The 18209-nt window shown below is 34.6% G+C and overlaps 1 protein-coding gene across 9 annotated transcripts in view; it reads right to left on the reverse strand.

Moving 5' to 3' along the window:
• The window catches only part of SNTG1 (syntrophin gamma 1), a 325021-nt gene that overhangs the window by 70630 nt on the left and 236182 nt on the right, over nucleotides 1-18209 (reverse strand). For all 9 annotated transcript variants that reach the window (XR_003993467.1, XR_003993462.1, XM_030499511.1 and 6 more), the window contains one exon: nucleotides 3338-3376. Coding sequence is in view for 7 of the 9 variants with exons in the window: in XM_030499511.1 (XP_030355371.1) it covers nucleotides 3338-3376 (39 nt within the window). In the remaining 2 variants the exon portion in view is untranslated. The remainder of the gene's footprint in view (nucleotides 1-3337; nucleotides 3377-18209) is intronic.

An 18209-nucleotide genomic window follows, 5' to 3' on the forward strand; every position in this document is an offset into this window, starting at 1 on the left:
ATTGTTTACAAGATAGGTTTTATTAAGTAAACTCACTAAGCTGAAGTTTTAGAAGCTGAAGTTTTAGAAGTGATTTTAAATTAGATTGTTCTAACTGCGTAACTTGAACCAAGCTGAACTGCAGTCTAGTAAGCCAAAATATGAGGTGATATTACGTAGCTGATCTGGTACAGCTGCATGTAGTTGCTTTTATTAAATTATATCAAAAGCAAGAGAAAATTGGTATATCCATGTATATTTGTGAATGTCATCAAGATGTAAATATGCCTGCAAAACACTGGGATTCATGACACCAAGCGCTGTGGAGTCTCACATGCACAATCATATCCAAGTTACTTGCCTTAGTGTGGCATCAGTCCATTATGCCATGATATTGTTTTAAAACTGAGTTAAACAAAGTTGTGGAGATGAAAACAGACCCTTCTCATTCTCATATAATTCTCACTATAAACTGTTAACTTTGAACAGGACAGCCACCAATTCTTTTCCCATAAATGCAGGAAAATTCTAGAGGGAAAGATTCTTCTTTAAAATGAAAACTAAAATTATTTAACAAGAACATCTTATCTTCTGCAGAGACAGGGCAAATCTTTCAAAAATGCTCATGCTGCCTGCAGATAGAAGAGAAATAGTGTTCAACTTAAAGGATTATAGCATTCTTAGCCATTATCCTTTTTTTATGAATTCAACATTGATTAAAGGTGAGGGGCCTTTGAATTCATCTTAATAGAGATAACACATACAGCATGGGAAAATAAAGTTTTAAACACACTGCTCTGCCCAGATATTCTAATCTTTGTTTCATGTGAAACCTTGAGACTCAGTATTTGTTTGTGTAGTAGAGAAGCAAAAGACCATTTGCTGCATTTGTGAACATATATGTGAACACAGCCATAATCCAATAAAATGGAAAATCAGCTCCCTGGCCATGACAGGTACTCAATCTGCTTTGCATGGCTAGTTTCTTGAGTAAAGGAAGTTAAAAGTGCAATCAGAAAGGTACTAATTTCCCAACAGCAATTTAGAAACATTGTAGCTACTTGCACAGGTAGGGATGGGAACTGAAGGCCAGACTGAGATTTAGATCTAAACTTTCAATTCCACTGCGCACCTAAACCAGATGTAACCAATTCATCCTCCTGGCATGGCAATCAGTAACTGTCAAATCCCAATACAACCCAAACAGCAAATGGCAGTTATAGTGTGTAGTAAAATCTCCAGTAACTGGAGGCAATACATTTGGTTTCCCATCCTGAGAAGGATCAGAAGATTTTGTAAGAAAGGCTATATAATACTGATTTCCCTACATGCTATCAAGTTGATTTTCAGCTGAGATCAGCACATATGCAAACTCACAATGGATAATGTAAAGATTGGGCACTGAAAAGGAATGGACAGTGCTTGCCAATACATCACCACAGTTTATTGAGGTAGGGTGTATTTTCCTGTCATTTGGAAAGGGTTAGTGGGGAAACCGATGCCACCTTTCAGAACTCACCTGCCTAATGACGGCTCTTGTGGGAGATGACATTTGCTGCAATCAGCGTAACAGCTGAACAGCATTGATGAGTTCCAAGAAAAGGAAACATGCATGCGTTTCCTTTCCCTTGGCTGATCAAATAGAGAAGCCTCTAGCTGAAACCTTGAAATGTTCTATTCTTTGTGCCTCTCTGCTATGAGGTCTTTATTGTTTTCACCTGGAATTATGGAAATTTTGTCTACAATGTAGTATTCTTTTTAGTGCATATTTAAAATACACATTATGTTTTCAGAACCAAATGCTTTTTTGTTTTTTTGTCTCAACTACACAATGATGTTCACTTCGATGCTATGATGTGTAGCCTGTGCACATAGTACCGATATAGAAAACACAACCAATTTTCTAATTTTTTGCCACCTTCTAGTGGTTTTTTCATTGCTGACAGCTCAGAAAGGGGAAACTTTATTTCCCTCTTCTCCCACAATCTTCTTCAACACTATGTTGTCTTTGTGGTCCTCTCCCAGCATTTTTTGCATCATCTTTCCACTGCTATTAAACATATTAATACCATTCTCAGAACTTACTGCTTCATGCTGTCCGTATAATTATCACTTTCTTAGCAATACTCATGATCTTTGAACATTTAATTTTCAGTAAATGTATCTTATCTTTCTAATAATTTTCCAGACAGACCTACATTCGTAATTACTGCCTTAAAGGCAAGCTGCTACATTACATGCAGTCAAAAAGTTTTCTAATCACTTTCTCTCTTCTCTTTTTGACTTATTGCAACATTGAGACATTTGGATAACACTGCCAGTGCTACAGTAGCTTCCACAGGTAGGTTCATTGGTTTCCTTAATCTAATGCTAACGTATATGTCTGTGCTGATATCTGCTTCTCCAAATCAAGAATATATTCATAAAGGAATCCTAACTGGATTGGATCCTTGACTATAGTTTGACAACTGTCTTCACCCTGTTATCTTTAACAACTAATTAAAATCTACATATATATAGAGATACTTATATACATATTAATTTTATTTAGATATACATGTACATGCACACACATGCACACACACACACATTTATAAATTCTAAGTGAAAATAACCTTCAATTACTCTGCTAGTGCTCATAAAGAAACCCATGGGTATTTGTTAAGAGAAATAAAGTATGCCTTTTTTTTTAAGCATAATAGGATGAAGACAACTGTTGAACGATTAACTTGCAATGTTGCCACTGTTGATGGAATATTCTATGGAAAATTTTGCTTAGATAGACAAAGGCGTAAAATCAAAATGTTCACATGCATTTTTTTATACTAGTAATACCTAAGCATGAGAAAGACATTAATCAATCAAGTAATATGAGACTGCCAAAGAATGAACTTGGAGACCATCAGTTAATTCAGTTTGTCCCAAATTCTACTGCTAGCCTGCTCCATAACCCTGTGCAAATATTTTTTATGCCTTCATTTGGACAACAGAATTCATGCATTTTTAGAACATTAAAAATGTACAAAATGGATAATTCTGCAAAGCATAACAATCCCATTCCCCTTTTATAGCAAAATGGGTAAGACGCAATCTGAAGAAAAATTTCATATATATATATATGCATATACATATAAGCACTAAACAGGCTAATTTTAAAAGATTAGGCACGATCTTACTTTCATCAAACACTTCCGTTCCCTCTGACTTCAGAAAAAGTTACTTGTTTTGAGGCAGCAAGGTAGTCCCTAAAGAAAATCTACTGAGAATTCTTGAGCTAGAATAATGCACAGCTACCACGCAATTAAATACAGTTGAAATGAGATTATAATGAAACAAACTCAAATTTTCTTTTTCTTACCTGCTGGTTTACGGGAAAATTCCTGTTGATTTTTTTAATCTATAAAAATGAATAAAGAAATTGATTAATACTCAGTCATTAGCAAAAACAAACACAAAAAAAAAATCTGCAGTAACGGGATTAAAAACTCGTGCATAATGGGACATTTTCGTCACTATGTAGTTCATTCTGCTGTTCAGAATACAGGAAAGGAGAATACGTACAAAATCATTTCTGACTTCTATAATACTACATCTTTTGCTTTTTTCTGATAAGAATCACAGAATTGTTAGTGTTGGAAGGGAGCTGTAGTATTTAATTACATAAGTAACTCAGATCAATTTACTGCTATCTACGAAAGTCATCAAGCTTTAAGCAAATTCCTTTCCTTAAAAATGATAGAAAATTGGGCTGGAACACCTTTTGAAACATCCCTTACTCTACCCTTTTATCCTAGGTGAAAACCAAGTGTGCAAAATTAGTTTTGATAACTATTAAAGTAATTTTTTCTTAAAACATTCAATAATACCCCTTGGTAAAAAGAAGAAAACAATATGAGACATCTGAGTGATCAGGAGTTTGTATTTAGCCCTATAGATTATTGACTCCATTTAAATAAACATTGCCAGCTTTCTGACACAGAAGTGTTCAATACAAGCAGAATTAAGTGTGGAACATACCATTCTTGCCATTAGTAAAACAAAAATGTTCTTTATTTTAAGCATATAGCCTGAAAGCTTTTGAGCAAGCCTAGTAAATCCATGTGCATTCATGACAACTTTGTACCTAGGTTTTATTTTTTGCTCTCTTATGTTAACTTTTCACAGTTGTTTTTGTAGCTATGGGCAAATAAGTAAACCACAACTATAAAACAAACACATTGTAAACGACGAATCACTTGTATAGCCCTGAAACCACAGTGTAGCATTTATACTGTTTCAATCAAAGGTATGGCATCTTTTCAGAAGAAAAGAAGAATCACCACTGAATTTCCTCCAGTATTTGTAACATCACTTCTAAACAACTCTGTGCACTGTCTTTTGCAGTGCAGACATTGCTGCAGTGATAAACTGGTTGCACTCTTCATGCAAATACTGAGTAAGTCTGGAAGTCTGTCACTGATGTCCCACAGTTTTACTATCAAAGGATAACTCTCACTGACAAGAACACACTGTCAAGCATTTTCAGTTGGTTTACAAACGTATCCTGAATCAAAAGTGTCTGAACAACATTTCTCGCTTCTTGAATGTACATCAAGTTCAGTCAATGTAATTTAAGGGGAAACACTGGAGGAGCTAGGACATTCAGTGTCTTATTAAAATAAAATCAATCCACACTTCAGAAGATACCAATTACCTTACGTGATTTTTTTAAAAGAAAAGGTGGATGAAAACCACAAGTTTTTGACAGAAAAACATAGATTTCAAGACTTTTGGGATTTATCCCTAAATCCAACCTGATGATAAATCCATGTTTGTGTTAGTAGGCGCTATTAAAATCCTTGTCAAAACTGTGTATTTCCTTCTAGTTCAAGCAAAGATTATGACCAGTACCATGAAAAACTTGCACTATGAAGGAACATTGTCAAGAAAAGAGATTTTACTACTCTAAACAAAATACTGAAAACATCTCTTTGGTGGCAAGTTACAGTTACATATTAAATACTTTGGTAGTATTTTTGTTTACTTCATGTATGGAGATTAAATCTTCAACAGAAAAAAAGTACATTAGAAGCCCAGTGTACTTTTAAATGTTCCTGGGAAATGTAAATGCATAATGCAAACTTAATTTTCTCATTTCTCAAATTTCCAGCTCTTTTTTTTTTTTAAGTACCGTCTAAACACCTACATTGTTTTAACTGTTGTTACTTTGATGAATTAAATCAATCGTGTTTCTCTTTCAGGTAATATAGTGATAATTTCTTAAAATGCATTCATTATTTTTTATTACATTATAGTTTGCAAACTGCATTACAGGTGTTCAGTTCTATTTGGAACTAAAAAACATTAAGTGTGATTAGTTTTAGGAAGACCCTAAATGTTTATCATTCACATGCATAAACATAGGACGTTACATAAAAAAACCAAGAAAGTTCTACAATTAGGGAGCAGAAGTCACTGATCTTTAAGATAATGGGATACATTGTCTTGAGAATACAGAAAGAAAAACATTAGCCAACATTGGTCTTCCCAGCATGTTACAAAATACACTGAGTAAAATTTAATTTACAGCTTATCCAATTACACCAATCCTTAAGAATAAAAATCTAAATAGAAACATTTTTCACAAATATGTTCTGTTACTTGATAGATTAGCTAAAGGAGAAATGTTCCTTCAGTCTCCCATACCGTTACTGAACTCATTGTAATACTCTTATTAAGCACAATCAATCACAACACACAACATTATGTAACTAATGCATATGGATAACATCTGTTTTCATCAGAGGACACCAGTATGATACAGTGCAAACATATATGCACATAACATTTAACACTCTGACAGATACTACACTAAGAAAGAAAGGCAGGTGTTCTGCGAATATTCTTTAGAAAGATGTGTTTATCCAAGCAATAAAAATGAGGAGTGGCACATAAGGAGACAAAAGAAGCTAGTAAACAAGTTTTTCTGTTCTGAAGGCAAGGACACAAAAAGCATGATGGAAGCTGACCTGAAGCCAGCAAGAACTACCTGCTTCTACTTCATGTTCAAAAAACAGGTGCTGAGGGGTGAAATTCTATTCTGGTTGAACTTTTGTGAATGCAGATTAGGAAGAAAAAAACATCGAAGAACACCATAGAGAAAGTAGTTTGGGATTTGGTAATCACCTAAATGTGGAAGGAGGAAATCAGCATCAAAAATAAGATCTCTGCAGTATGTTGCATCTGACTAGTAAACGGGCAGGTGATGTTGATATGAGACAAATAATGGAAGATTATATTTTAGTGGAAACTATCATAGAAGAATTTTGACACGGATTTGAAATGCTTTTGATGTGATTTAACACGACGGGTTTTTGACGTGGTTTAGTGATGGACTTGGCAGTCCTGGGGTAAAGGTTGCACTTGATGGTCTTTTCCAACCTAGTTGATTCTATGATTCTATAACTGATTGTGATAAGGGTATGAACATATATGACTAGGTATGTTCCAAAAATGATGGACAAAATATATGTTAGGACATCATAGCCATGAAGAATACTGGACAATGAGACAATATGAAGTGAGACATAGAGAAGAATGTATCATGGCCAAATTCATTTAATTTGGTGCACTAGATGTTGCCATCACAGATAGTTTTCACAGTGATGGCTGTGCCTGCTCTGCAGAAGAAACAAACGAGAACATGAAACACATCACTCTCCAGCAGGGTGAGCAGATGAACCAGCTATGGCTTCAGGTGTGCACAAGGATTGCAAAATTCTATATTTTATTGTATTTTATTGCATTGTATTTTATTTTATTCATGTCAGAGAAGCAGTAATACGTAAGAATATCCTTCCGTACTATTATCTTTTTGTGTGACTTGTACCCTATTATTGTTGCCCTCTGCTGCAATGCAACTGATTAAGCTCACAAAAACTGTATTTTCAACTTTGACATTCAGTTGAAACTTAACTGAATTTGTTCACTCCTCTGAGAGATACTATTTCAGACCTTCTTTGAGCAAATAACACTGTGATAACTATTTTCAGTTTCCATAAGAGGATTTTAAAGTGTAGTCTGAAAACTGCTACTTATTAAGGGTTTGTTTGACATTTTTTAACCTATTTATTTTAATGAAATTTGCTATTCCAATGTAATCACAGGATCCTCACGAGATGAGAAAATGTGCCTTTCAATGAGCACATACCACTGTAAGGACTCTTAAGGGCAGTATGATTTAGAGATAAGGGCACTGATTCTAGTTTTTTTAAATTCTTAAAAATTTAAATACCAGTCATGCGTTTGAAAACTCTGTGTGTCCCATGCTTGCTTTAATCCTATCTATATCTCCTTAAAAAACTGTACTATAAATGAGAGGCTCACAGTTCTAATGTGATACTGGGAAAGATGATTAATGGCAGCGTGAGTCTCAGGTATCACAACTGGTCCTCTGCAAGAAGCAATAATATAGCAGGTATTAGTGCTTGACAGAGGCCATTCCCTCGGAGAACCTACAGGAACAGCCAAGACTGAAAAGCATCATTTGGAATAAGCTTGCAGTTCCTGCTCAGTATTTTGTTGACTTATATAGTAGATCGGATTCTCCCACATTTTCACATATGATTTGACCTATCATTTTCTGGCAGCCTGTAGATGACATGTAACTTTGCAGGTTTCCTTCCTTATCGTAAGTTTCCAAATTATAAAAGAACTCTTTATTATTTTATTTATGTTAGCCATATATCTGGATTTCCTCAAACTATTTTGACTCTATAGGCTTCTTCATCTTTTCTTTTGCATCGCATAACTCATGATTTACATTCACGAACAGCTAATGAAAATATAATAGCTTGACAAGAATGTATATTCATTGAATAGTTCTTAACATTATACATTAATGCAGGTCATGCCATGGGGATGTTAACTGACTGCGAACAGGTAGCAAGATTACTATTTGGAGCACTTTGGAAAAAAACATGAATCCATGCTGTGATAATCTTATGTTAATGAATAAGAAAGAGTATATAACTAACATTTGGAATTATTAGTTGGTTACTCTTATTTTCTGTCCTTGCTAGGCTTTTGTTTGCTCAGTGTGACAGGTAAGTTGTGGTAAGGTGATATTTTGTTATCCAAGAGTATATGTACATCGAAAAAAGCAGGGAATCAGAGAAAACTTGAAAGAAGCATACAACAGTTCACACAAAACACATCATACCTTGGTGGATGCATTCAAATATATGTACAACTGCATATAGACTGAATGAAGGAATTCTTGATGCTGGTTTTACAAGCTGTAGCAGATCTTAAGAGTTTAGGCTGAAAATCCATATAAGCTATAACACGCAAAGTGATCTGTCAATGTGTTCTGGAAAATATGGGAGCATAGGAACTACTTCATAAAACATTTATGTTACTTCCTGACATACCAGGGATGATGCCATTCGCTGTTGTCTGTTGATCACATTTTACCAGCTAAATGGTTCGAAGGAGAGAAACATTAGGGCTATCATCATGATTTCTAGTATTTTCATACCTAACTTGGATTTTTCTTAAAACTAGATACACTGGATTGCAAATGCACTCAGCCTGAATGAACTAAGTATAAAATTTCTTGAAGGAAGAAAAGGGAAAACCAGAATATATGAACATTCATATAGAGGAGAGGCTTGATACAACACTGAATAATGTATAAGCATAAACCTGACCTCTGCTTTAGAATCTGTTCCTATAGATGCCTCTAGGCTGAATCATTCTCACTACGGTTTCTAGATGAGAACAAAAGTGAGAAGCAAGATGACATACGTTTCAACTTCTATAATAAATGGAAAATCTCTCTTAAGAGTAAAATAAAAAAAAACCAAAACAAAGATAGACCAACTACTTTTAAAGAGTATAGACAAGACACAGTAGGCATAATTCAGGAAGTCCCTAATTGTCTGACTGAAGAAGTCCCAAAGTAGCAGCTGGCTAGAAAGGCAAAGGGAAATGTAACTATACTTTTGCTACCACAAGACACATCTTTGTTCTGGTTCAATATTCGCACTTGAACTTATCATGGATCATCTTCATCCATCCAGAAACCAAAAGCTTTCCTTTGAATCCTACCTATAAGCAGAGGAAGAAAGGCCTGAGATAGTTTTGAGGTCTCATCTGGAAAGCAGTCCTGTAATTCTTCAAGCTTCCTTTTAAATTCTTGTACTGACTGGCCTTCTATTAGCCAGCTGTACAAAGTATACAGAGAACTCGCATGTTTTGGTGAGCTCTCATACATGGAGGTATTTGATAAATTCTTTTGGAGATAACAAAGGATGGCTAGTAAGATTCAGGAATGTCCCCCAAAAACCAAATCAGCTGAATACAAATCCTTCCTAACAGACGTCTTGAACTGATGCATGGAAGAAAAAATAATTTTATACTGACAGTTATTATCAATTTATGGCATGTAAGAGCACTGTCGAAGGACAAATGGCCATCTGAACTGTGACTGAAAACCTGCATACCATCAAACCTCTTTCACTTCCTTTCTTATGCGAAAGGATTCAGTGATGCATTGAATGCTACCAGCACAGCAGTAACAGATGGATATTACAAAGAAATACCAGATTTGTGACTATTACATGAAAGTATAGCGGGAGCCCTAAGGACAAAAGCACAAAACCTAGACTTCACACATCTGTAATGTTCCAGTAATTGGACTGGAATTACTTTTACTTAAATTAAAAAAAAAAAAAAAAAAAGTTTCACTTAGCAGATTATGACTTCACTTAATGCTGCAATATTTAACACCTTTTCCTAGGTTTGGACACTACCTTAATGATAATATTGTTCCTGTGCTTCTTTCAAGAAGATACTTGTGTTACAAACAACACAGTTTCACAACAGTGAATCTCCATAATTAAAATATCAGCAGCAACACGCATATTGTTACAGACAATGGTAACGACTGAAATCCACGTCCCTAGGAAAACTATTATGGGTCCCATCTGAAAGCAAGAAACATACATCTCTCTACTGAAGATTCAGTAGAAAGACTGTGAACAATAAGAATTGAAAAAATATATATATTAAAAAAAAAAAAAAAAAGACCCAGAAGGAGATACAAGAAGCATTGCTCCAGATAATGAAACACAACTGGTTAATTGTGGTTTATATCACAATAGTGGTTGCTCATTGGAATATGATTACTGCAGTATCAATCACACCAAGAGTAAAAAAGCTGCTGTAGGTAACAATCAGTAAAATATCTATTCATAAAAGTGAAATATATTCCTCTTGAGTACCTCTTTCATTTGCAACTTAGAACAATTTTACTATCCACCAAAGAAAACCAGTTTGCAATGGGAATCCATCTGAATACTTCATCAGTATTCAAATCCATTTTACTTCTTCTTAAGAAAACATAAATAGATTCCTGAGTAAAGATGTAGTGCACCCAGCACCTATCAATCCAGTCTTCTTCCTCTGAAGATACTGAGGACTTCTATCTGCAACATAACTTGCAGATTCCCCACCTAAACTTTTTAAAAATTAATTCTATGTCACTTGTACTCAGAATACTTTAAATATAAACTCTATACATCTTCTATAGCTGGACATATGAGACTCTAGAAGCTATAAGATGCATCCGGAATACATATTTTATTCTTTTTCTCTGAATTGCAAACATTCAAGGAAAATTTTGTTGAAATTCCACCCTATTTTTCAATAATGTTTTACCTTGCTGTTGCTATTTCTTTCCTCTATGCAATAGTGATTAGGACTTGTGTTGAAAAAGAAATTCTAAACTTTCAAAACTTTCACTGCTAAAAGACATAACAGGGAAACAAGTTTAATAGCTGGAAGATCATGCTTGGCATTAGAAATCTACAACTAATTTCCACAGGTTATTTCAATTTTACTTTCCACTTACAATTTAATTACAACATAACATTTAGACAACATAATATCTAGGATATAGTATTTACTTTCAGAAGTTTTCAAAAAAATGCCAAAAAAATAAATGGAGGAAAAACTTAAGTGTAATGGAAAACACAGTCTGGCTTATCCAACTATTTCTGAATGCAGTCGCAAGCACTGATATGAATATGTTAATACTGTGATAATAACAAAAGAATAGAAACATATGGCTGAAAAGTAACTCAAAAGGTAATGCTGTCTGCCCAACCCATTTGTACAGTCCTGCCACAATGGCACTCTCAATGCCTTATGAGTCAATTAGCAAGCACAGCTCCACTTAGCATTGGAAATTTTCCTTGTATCAAAACAGACTCTTTCTGGTTGCATTTTAAGCCAATTATTTCTCATGTAATCCATTACAGAAACAAAGAAGGGACATTTTGCTCTTTGTGTAGCTTTTCTGAAGTTCAAACATTATTCTTTTCTTCAGGCCAAGCAGCTCTATTTCACCCTGTATTTCCTTGCAAGTTCATGCTATTGTCAAAGAAGTCAAAGCCCTCTTTGCTGACACTGCTTCTGCACATGAGCATTTTTCCTGCATGATGAAGAGGATTGACTAGTGCATTACAACAGCTCTGACCCCTCAGCCTTCCTCCATGAGTCTCATAGTCACTTTTGATCTGCTTACAGTCACACTGAAATTGGTCATGGCTGCACGAATGAGCTGTCCCAGATAACTGTCATTTGGCTAGATGGCTTTAGCAACATCCCTCAGATTTAAGCTCCTGGAAGACAGAGGCTTCCCACAATATTACATCCATTCACTAGACTGAAATTTTCATTGCAGGAGTGAGTCACTCATGGCCAATACATCTCTTCCTCACGGGAAGGGTGATCATTAATCTCACAGCTTTTACAGCCTGCCAGGTATTCATTTTATTTTTAATCCACTCTCATTAGGCTTGAAACTTCAGTTACTGAGGGAAGCATTGTAATGCTGTCTGAGAAAGGACCATTTCCCTATCAAGACCTGTAAGTAGAAACCTCTACTTAGGCAGGTTTTCTCTGTTCGCACTAGGTGCAATTGTGGATCTTCCTGGCTTGTTGCCTATCACCCTATCCACACCCTCCAATCCCACATTTCACTCAGTTTGACAGCTTTCTCATACAATTTCTCTACCTACTTCTAAGAGATTTCCCTAGCAGTTATACTCCCATCTAGTTTCCACTAGCACCCTTAGGAGGTGCTGGAAGAAAAATATGTCGCAACAGAAATTATATCCTCTTCATCAGTTTGCTCTGCATATATAGGTATACTTGTTGAAGCTCATTACTTTCCTTGTTTTCCTTCCCCCTAGAAGTTCTATTCACAACTTTCCAGTTGCTTCTTTACTCAGTCACATGGCTCTTTCTTTGTCTTTTAGGTCCCTCCTGCTAACCTGGTCTTTTCACTTTGAAACAGAATGAGAGGCAGGTAGTTGAAGACTGCAGCTAAACCTATTTTGCTCCTATGCTCTCAGGCTATCAGCAGGCTTCTGACCTTGCCCATGAAGAGTTCACAGTTTGCTAAGTTTGCATTATTTCAGGACTCCTTACTTCAGTAGAGAGAAAATTTGCAGTTCACACTCTGGCATTTAATACAACAAAGGGGGTAATAAAATGGCAGAAGAAATGAGAAATTTTGCACAATTGTATATAACACATGAGACAATTAACCCTCTTGACAGAACCTACTGCACCATGGAAATGTAGCTAGCGATTTTAAAAATACATTTAATACTTACACCATAGTGTATCGGTCTGAATGAATTCCTGATGGCAAAGTTCAATAAATGGTCCAGTTGCCAGTGGCACAAATACCTTTACCTGAGGCAATGAAGCTAAAGAGGATTTTTGTAGTCTTTACAGGTATTATATTTTCCACCACCCCACTACCAACCCAAGTTTGTGTGAGTGGATTAAAAATAAAATTATAGGAACGCCTAGTCTTTGTTGTATTCTGTCACATTTCACTTTTTCTGTCTAAAAAAATTACACAATTTTATTCTCTTGGAGCTCTCAGGAAGAACAGCAATATTTATGAGACAATTTGGCTGACAGCACCAGACAAAAAACTGCTTGTAAGCTAAAAAAAAAAAAAAAAAAAATCACCTGGTATTACATTACTTCAATAATTCATTTGACACAATACAAAACAGCTGTTGAGACATTAGGTTCACATGATAATGAACTAGGTATTAACACAATTCCCAAATTTTATAATAAAAAAAAAAATTAAATATTTTCATGTCACTGTGAGATAGGTATAAAAACTTTTCATTACTTGTTTCTTCTCAAGGCTCACAATTCATCTGTATAACTAATATTCTTTTATTTCACTTGGAACACTCAAAATTACTTTGAAGTACTTTTATATTTAGAGGTCATATACTTATATTTTGTAAAATATGTCTGGTCCCTCCTCCTTATACACAATGAGGCTTACTATACTCTGCATTCAGATTAATCACAGACTCACTCTTGAACTTATTTCAGTTAGGCTCTTGCTGTTTTTCAATGGGAAACTCTTCTGCAGTAAACCTTCTGTGTTGCTGTAAGTAGGAAAGACCTGACACTCCTTAACCTTCTTTCTCTTAAGGAGCTGCTGAGCCATTACCCAGAAAAGTCTTGAATTTAGTTCCCTTCTAAAGAACGCAGTTCCTTCTACTTATCTCAAATTTCACCTCATAACTAAGAACTCATTATAAAATACTAAGCAAAAGTCCTCATAAATATGGGTTTTCTCAAGTATTTTTCTGGTATTTTTGAAAAGGAATGCTCAAATACTGAGCACTATGGTCCTATACAAGTCCAAAGAGCTGTGCATCTGTGGGACCATGGCTGATAAATAGGCTGAGGGGTAGAGCATGCCAAAGTACCACAGTACAAAAAGGGTATGATACAGTTTTTTGCAGAAACCATTTTTTTTAAGATGGTAAATACCAAAATACATTTGAGGACTATTTAAATTTTGACAACAATAATGTTAATTGACATAGTAGTAATCAATTATATATTTTTCTTGCCTTGGATATGACCTTGTAATCCTGAAAAGGAAAGAGTTTTGAATAATTCAGCATCAAGAGATTTTCCCCCTCATGAATTACCAATTTCTTGGCAATGAGAATGACTAAGACAATCAGTGAGGATACTACAAGTTAAATTTAAAGATGACTTTTGTTATAATGTGCATTTCAGACTTGCCTGTGAGGAAACTATGAACTTTTATTGAATTTCCCTGGATTACAATGGGCTAAATATAATCTTTGAAAATAATTTTTCAACAGAGAACAACAACAAAAAAAAAGTTAAAACAAATTTCAAATTCATTTAAACATGATATAGTGCTGCATGAGTGAGAGTTGTCATATGGAATATAAAGTTCAAGAAATATTTTTAAGATCTTTCATTGAAAGTGCATCTATGTCAATAAATTTCAGAACAGCAAATCACCATCTAATTGCATTTCAGCAGTAAAAGAGATTGTTTAGTTGGAAGTATAGATTTTTTGCTATATCAATAGTTCTTAAATCCAAAGGAAAACATGATATTATAAGCTAATAAATGCAAATAATAGCATTTCAGCTTTTCAAGGTATCAACATGTGTCAACTTCTCTAAATTTCAGCAATAAAAACAATATCAAAAGAATAATCATCCTTACGACACTTAAATTATTTGAAGAAATGAAACAAATTGTTAATTTTCCCACAATGCCTTCTCTCATTACTCTAGCAAAGTTTTAGTTATCAGTCATAGAGATTACCTTTCCTGAAAGAAAAAGGCATGGCACACATATGCTCAGAAAATTACTACTATAGTTAAAAGAAAAATCAGGAAACACACTATTCAGCAAAGGTATAATGAACAATGAAGACAGTGTAATGAGTACAGGAACACAAAAGCTATAATTTACAAGTGAAATGCGCATGTCAAGCTGCAACAAAAACAGATGATGTATAATGAGTAAAACTGTATGTAGTTACATTGTTATATATTGTCACGATGTGGAAATTAGCTGTATAAACTTGACATTATTATAATAACACTTAAAATAGTAACATATATCAGAATGGCATGTTATTTGGAGAATTTAAAACTGAACAAAGCAATTAAGGGGCTGAATAATATTATACCTATTCATAAAGCAATAGGCCGCTATGAGAGCATAAGCTCAAAGCCTAAGAAGAAAAAAAATCCCAAAGATAAATGAACGCAGCAATTCCTATAGCAAATATAGAATTACTCTTTCACTATGAATACTAACTGTTCTTAGCAGTAATTAGGTGGATATTAACACATACAATACAATTTGAAAAAGACTTCATTTTGAGCTGAATAAAATAGTAATAAAATTAAGTCATAGCTATGTAAAGATAGTTTTTACCCTGAAACCATATTTATTGGGTGTTCTAAGCCACAGAGAATTTATTATTTCTACTTTACTGTTATTTATTTCATCTAGAATATTCCTGTATTCAGCAAATGGATGGTATATTTAAAACTCTTCTCGTTAATGTAAGGTAGTCCCCTGTCTAGTCTCTAACATGTTCCAACATAACTCAAGATTATGTCACACTCACAAATGGTGACAATCATCTGTTCACAACTGAACTTTTAAATAAATTCTGATCCAAAAGAGCATTCAACACTTTCACTTTCTTGTTATTGTCTACCAATAATTTTCTCTTCAATATGCAGTGAACCAACCCTTTTCTTGGCCTCTCTGTTATCACCGGTATATGTCAAAACCATTTCTTTTCACAGTTACTGCTTCCCAGCTGAGGAAATCTCTATTCCTACCATCTTTCTGTTTCTGTGATACTTCCTGAGCCCACTCTTAATATTGAATTCTACTCTGCTATTTCTTTCCTCTGATACAGGTTAATTAAGACTTCATCATTTAGCCACTGCCTTTCTTGCACTTTTCTTTCCAGTAGACTAGTAAACAGAGCAACAAAGACAAAAAATATAAAGAACTGCTAAGAAGCTGACGACAGCGTAAAAAGAGCAGCAGTGTTGAAAATAGTCCCATTATTAGTAATAACTTTTCTTGTCTTCTAATGCTTGGGATAGAAGACACCAACATGCAAACAATGTAAGAAAGATTTTTTCTTTTTTAGCTGAAAGGTTAATGTTTCTGGAGCTAAAGGTTTATTAAAATCCATGTCTATTCAAATCCAACACAACCGCCCTCTCAACCAAACCTGCCTCAGAGTTGTAGCTCTGATCAGATAAAAACATGACCATTGGAGCTACGCAGACCGTTAATGCAGTGAGTTGATTTATTATTTGTTGATGACTTGGTCAAGATGCAAACCGCCTTCTAAGTCACTCCATTGTAAAGACTGAATGGTATTATAACCAGGAGCAAGTGGGAAGTTTCTGTGAGTCTGTCTAGGGTTTAAAAAAACTGTAAGCATAAAATGCATAAGCTGTGATTTGTTGTGATTTGTTCTATGAACTTACAAAGGTAACAGGAAGTGCAGTTTGTATCAGAAGACTAAATAGAGGTCAGGCAGCTATAATCGCTGTAAACTAGATTTGGCCTGCAACCTATCCAGCTATGTAAATGGCAACTTAATTTACTGGTAGAACCATTTGCAAGCCCCAGAGAGTTCTAGTTGCTGTCCAAACCTAGGAACTATTCTGGTTTTATTCATATTGTATACTATGTTTTCCTGACCTACTCATTACATTTTGAGATGAAAATGCTATTTATGGTTACTGTTTGGTAAATGATTGTGCTAATCTCCATAACGCTGCAGCAGGAGTAGCTAGCTTAATTAAGGTGCATGCATTCTTTGCTAAATAGTCAGGAAAGGTATACTGACTATCTCATTAGGCAAATAACTTTAAAAATAATTTGTTTGAAACAACTTGCCAAGAGCCTTTCAGAATTTTGTTTGCTATAGTATTTAAAATTTATAGATTATGTTTATACAGCAATATCAAGATCCATTTATGTTAAACTAGTGGAAAAGGAAATAATTCTGATGTTAAACATGCATACAGACTAAAATTTATCAATTCTTTAAAGAGGAGCTGAAAAAGAATGTTTAGCTCCACAACTCCATGGGATTGTGTCAGCCTAAGAACATATTTCTTCTTGTGAAACACCTTACTTATGATGTAAAAAAAAAAAATCTCACCTTTAAAATTAATATTGCTACTGTTACAAAATAAGGCAAATATTTAAACAGAAGGCACACACTATTGAAATGTAAGTTTATGAGTGGCCAGTGATTTTCTGCCTGGCAAAGAACAAAACAAGTGGTAAAAATAATATACCCACTTCCTCTAAAAAGTGTAACATATAAAAGCGTGTAGAGTTGAATTACACTGTTCACTGCTGGAAGCCCAAACATCTATGTAGTAATTGCTCACTTGTATAATATTTAATAATTATGAAGCTAGTGTCCTTCAAGATTTGTTTCATATTAACATTTGCATTTCCATGACTCCTTTTACAATAATAAGAGTTAATTTGCAGACACCTGGAGTATCTCAGGAAAACTCTCAAGGAGAAGAAAGTTTCTGACAACTCAGAATATTTCATGGAAGTGACTAATAACATTAGTATGCAAGAAATCTGAAACAGTAAAACACGTGCCTGAATGTCAGTTTCTTTCTTCTCTTTGGTAGTACCTTTCTTCATGAATGGTCATGATTAAAATGATATTCATAATTCCATGGACATTTTCCAATAAAATCAACCTTACTGAAAGTCTGGAGGATTAAACTTTTCACTTACTCTCCCTTCTAAAAGAGCTTAGATTATTTGATCATTTTGTTTCCATAATGTTTTAATTACCTCCCTCCTCTTTCAGGGAGGAGAATTCTCAGCTTATCTTTATCTTTCCCATAATGCATGCATGAGGAAAGGAATATTTTCTTTCTGCACAGAATGGTAAAGCAACACAATAGATACTAGGATTTCTTCCAAATCTACACAGCAGCTGTAGACTGGTATTCCAGTGAAGAAATATTAAGCATATCCAGAAATGTCCAGTAAAACTTGTATTTCCCCTATACAATAATAAGACTATTATTTTCCCCGGGTACATCTGCACCTGGGAAGGTAAAGCAGCAGCCACAATGAATGGGAAGGCAAGAGGAAAAAGAAAACAAGAAGTATATTCATTTACACACATTTACAATGACCAAGTCCATTGCTCATATAGAAAAAACATTTTGCATCAACCTGTCTTCCCCAAAGCAATGTGGGATAGTTCTGCAGTAAGAATCATGGCACAAATTAAGAAGCTTCAGCACTTCAAAGTGTTGGGGAACACCTTCTGTGATATGAGA

This window comes from Strigops habroptila, chromosome 1, assembly GCF_004027225.2.
Source record: "Strigops habroptila isolate Jane chromosome 1, bStrHab1.2.pri, whole genome shotgun sequence".
Taxonomy (NCBI): Eukaryota; Metazoa; Chordata; class Aves; order Psittaciformes; family Psittacidae; genus Strigops; species Strigops habroptila.